This window comes from Selaginella moellendorffii, unplaced genomic scaffold (assembly GCF_000143415.4).
Source record: "Selaginella moellendorffii unplaced genomic scaffold, v1.0 SELMOscaffold_210, whole genome shotgun sequence".
NCBI lineage: Eukaryota > Viridiplantae > Streptophyta > Lycopodiopsida > Selaginellales > Selaginellaceae > Selaginella > Selaginella moellendorffii.
Genome location: NW_003314470.1, coordinates 15,545 through 18,801, shown reverse-complemented (window position 1 = coordinate 18,801; position 3,257 = coordinate 15,545). Strand labels below are relative to the sequence as shown.

At 43.8% G+C, this 3,257-nt stretch overlaps 2 protein-coding genes across 2 annotated transcripts in view; one reads left to right on the top strand and one right to left on the bottom strand.

Moving 5' to 3' along the window:
* The first annotated feature begins 43 nt into the window (after nucleotides 1-43).
* Nucleotides 44-757, top strand: LOC112343789 (pentatricopeptide repeat-containing protein At5g48910-like). The gene is made up of 2 exons (XM_024667822.1): nucleotides 44-97; nucleotides 182-757. Exons 1-2 carry the CDS (start codon nucleotides 44-46, stop codon nucleotides 755-757), a joined length of 630 nt encoding a protein of 209 aa, XP_024523590.1.
* The window catches only part of LOC9648401 (aminopeptidase M1), a 3,466-nt gene continuing 854 nt past the window's right edge, over nucleotides 646-3,257 (bottom strand). The window contains exons 5-18 of the mRNA XM_024667821.1: nucleotides 3,195-3,253; nucleotides 3,029-3,133; nucleotides 2,858-2,977; nucleotides 2,689-2,802; nucleotides 2,438-2,623; nucleotides 2,122-2,377; nucleotides 1,953-2,074; nucleotides 1,795-1,892; nucleotides 1,573-1,738; nucleotides 1,416-1,521; nucleotides 1,293-1,360; nucleotides 1,163-1,240; nucleotides 1,032-1,109; nucleotides 646-974 (exon numbers count right to left, since the gene is read on the bottom strand). Of these exons, the coding sequence (XP_024523589.1) occupies nucleotides 807-974; nucleotides 1,032-1,109; nucleotides 1,163-1,240; nucleotides 1,293-1,360; nucleotides 1,416-1,521; nucleotides 1,573-1,738; nucleotides 1,795-1,892; nucleotides 1,953-2,074; nucleotides 2,122-2,377; nucleotides 2,438-2,623; nucleotides 2,689-2,802; nucleotides 2,858-2,977; nucleotides 3,029-3,133; nucleotides 3,195-3,253 (1,724 nt within the window). The 3' untranslated portion in view covers nucleotides 646-806. The remainder of the gene's footprint in view (nucleotides 975-1,031; nucleotides 1,110-1,162; nucleotides 1,241-1,292; nucleotides 1,361-1,415; nucleotides 1,522-1,572; nucleotides 1,739-1,794; nucleotides 1,893-1,952; nucleotides 2,075-2,121; nucleotides 2,378-2,437; nucleotides 2,624-2,688; nucleotides 2,803-2,857; nucleotides 2,978-3,028; nucleotides 3,134-3,194; nucleotides 3,254-3,257) is intronic.

Genomic DNA, 3,257 nt, shown 5'->3' with positions numbered 1-3,257 from the left:
AAGCCATGTTCGTGTTCATGTTTTGAAGCTATGCCTGGCAGCCATGGGCTTACACGCTAGAATGGATTGTCAGCCAGACTGTTCCACATATGCAGCTGTGATTTAGGCATGTGGAAGCTTGGCTGAACTACAAGCCGGGCAAAAGATTCATGCTACCATCTGCCAGCTTGGATTCGAACAGGTTCGTCCAGTAGCAATCGGTTTGTTGGACTGTTATGGAAAGTGTGGCAGCATGAACAGAGCTGAAGAGTGTTTCAACAACATGCCCTCTCCAGATATAATCTGCTGGAACTCATTGCTGGGAGGATATAGTTCATTAGGAGATTCGACTCAAGTATTCAGTCTGGTGAAGAAGATTCAGAAGGCTGGGCTTAACATTGATGCCATCACATTCATTTCTATTCGCACGGCTTGCAGCCATGCAGGCCTGGTGGAAGAGGGGAAACATTACTTCGATTCCATGACAGGATTGGGCATCAGGAAGAGTGTGGAGCACTATAACTGTATAGTCGACATTCTTGGCCGAGCAAACAGACTTGAAGAAGCACTAGTAGTTGTGAACAGCATTCCAGTTGGAGCTGATGCTGTAACTTGGAGGATTCTGCTCGGATCCTGTAGGAAATGGGGGAACGTGGAGATTGGCAAGGTTACATTTGAGGCACTGGTGCAGGCTGTTGGCACAAAGGAAGATGCAAGTGCCTACGTGCTGATGAGTGATCTCTACGGGAGCATGAGTTCTATAGACAAGTTTCTGTAGAATTTGGTTCATATTGTTGAATTTGCTTGGTCGGTAAGTTGACAATCGCTCACAAAGATTGGGTTGGAGTTGGAGTTGAGTCTTGTCTTCTTATGGCTTCGACCCATAGAGCCATGAGTTTCACTTTCTCACTGCACCGGCCAGAAAACTTTCGGAAGAAGGAAATTCTGGAAGATATAGTCTCTTTGACATCATCTACGATATCGCTAGTCCAAAGCTGTAACCAAAAATCAGAAGAGGGAGAGAAAAGAAAAAGCTTTGCTTGAAGCCAGACCTTTGAGGCAACTCTGTCCACAAGTCTGCGCAGCAGGAAACCTTCTCCTAATTTTGCGTGCACTGGACCCCAATTTTCCTGAGACAGAGGACTATAATTCGTGCATTAACCACCACAGTTTTGAGTTGTACCTTGAGCCAGTTCCAAGCTGTGATACCGTTGGTTATTGTTAACCCGGAGAAGATGTCGGTGACGTTTTGAGGCCGCACCTGAAGGAAAAGTATGACAAATATACGAACTTGGAAGAGTAACGGGACTAACCGCTGGGGATAGTGAAAAATTCAAAGCTTCAACGACGAGGACAGGGTCGGAAGATCCTGCCAGTGTGCCTGGGAATGGCAGTTTCAGCTTAGAGATTTGTAGTTTCAGGAGTGAATGACTTACTCAATGCCAGGTTACGTTCCTCCAACTTATCTGAAGATTTGTAAATTTCAAGCAGCTCATCGAATCCATATCGATTACAATCTTTCATCACACTTGCATATGCGGCCTGTGAGAGCAAATTTAGTAAGAGAAGGCAACACTGGTCAAAGACCATTACCTTCAACATGTTTGATGCCAGGGGGACCATCGCCTTGTTCTTGAATCGCCTCTTGGCTTCCAATATGGTTTTCTCATGCCCAAGAACCACTAAAGCATGCAAAAGTTCCTCCCTGAGACCGGAATTCAAATGACTTTCACCTTGAACGGCTTCCCAGCTGAGTTTGCTGGAGAAACTTGACAATAGTAAAAGGCAAATATTATACAGAGAATAGGGACATACCTGGTTGCGTTTTCCATTAGTCCAACTAAGAAATTACTTACTCTTTCTTTTGAACTTGGGATTGCAACAGATACCACATCAAGTAAAGAGAGTGCAACCTGCAGTCATGAACGATATTGGGTTTCGTAAGAACTGCAAAAACCAGAAGCTACACGTACGGTGATCATATGTGACAAGACGGTGGGATCGTCTTCCTGTCTGTAAACCTCCAGGAGAGACAATAAAGCAGACAGGGGCTGTCTTGTGGACTGGCATAAGGCAAACATATCGTCCAGAACACCTGTAATAGGATTGGTCTGGGGATAATTCTGGTAAAGAAAGACCCACCTAGTCTATCGACAGGAGAAAGCCAGCCTGAGGAAATTGAGTCTTTCAAAGCTGTAAGCAGTTGTTCATCATACTCCACGCGATAGAATCCGCTTTGTCCAATGTTAAGTTTCACTACAGTTCGTGCTGGCAGGCGAACTATACACTTTCTGTCCTTGAGCAATATACTTTGTTGGCAGTTGTAAGATCCCGAAATAAGTTTAACAGGAACTATCCATTGCCCCTCGGCGGGCTGTCCACTTGCAAGAAACCGAGTCTAGTGCACGAAAGAAGTTTGCATTTGAGACCAAATATAAAATCTATGAGACAGTCTTACCTGTTCAATCTCTAGCTCATGGTCATTCAGCATTGTGGCCTTCAAAATTGGATACCCGTTCAGCTTTGTCCAAGAGCACATCAAGTCTTTGATTGGTTTTCCAGTTACTTCCTGGATACAATCCCATAAATCGTCTGACTTTGCGTTACTAAAGGCAAATTTCTCCATGTACAGTTGCAAGCCTCTCTGCAGGAGGGAAAAAGAAAAGAAAAGATAGAATTCCACTTGTTCACTTAAGGCTAACTACTGACCTGGATATCCGTTAGACCAACATAGTCTTGCAGCATATAAATTAGTGAGGCTCCCTTGCAATAGCCAATAACATCAAAGACTTCCATGGTTTGACGAGCATGCTGCACTTCCATCTGTGAAAGCAGAGTGTAAAAGAGTATGCTTGATAAAAATTCAGACTTGAGGTACCTCAACTGGATGAGTTGATTCCAAGGCATCCAACTTGAAAGCATCATACATGATTTCTTTGTGAAATTCCATCCAGATGTTCCAGTCGGGGAAAAGATAATCGACAGCCATATAACTAATCTGCAAACCACCAGCATTGATCTTAATCTCAACACTATTGAAAGTACATACCCAAGTAGCCATGCCTTCGTTAAGCCAGATATGAGTCCACCATTCTAGTGTGACAAGGTTACCAAACCACATGTGCCCAACTTCATGAGCCACGTTTATAGCAACCTGCAAAAATACACGGAAAAAATTAGCATCAGTGCACAACGTGCTTCAGATACAATCTCACCTCCTGTTTCTTCAAAGTTGTAGTATTTTCATCTACCAACAAAGCATCATCCAGAAAAACTAT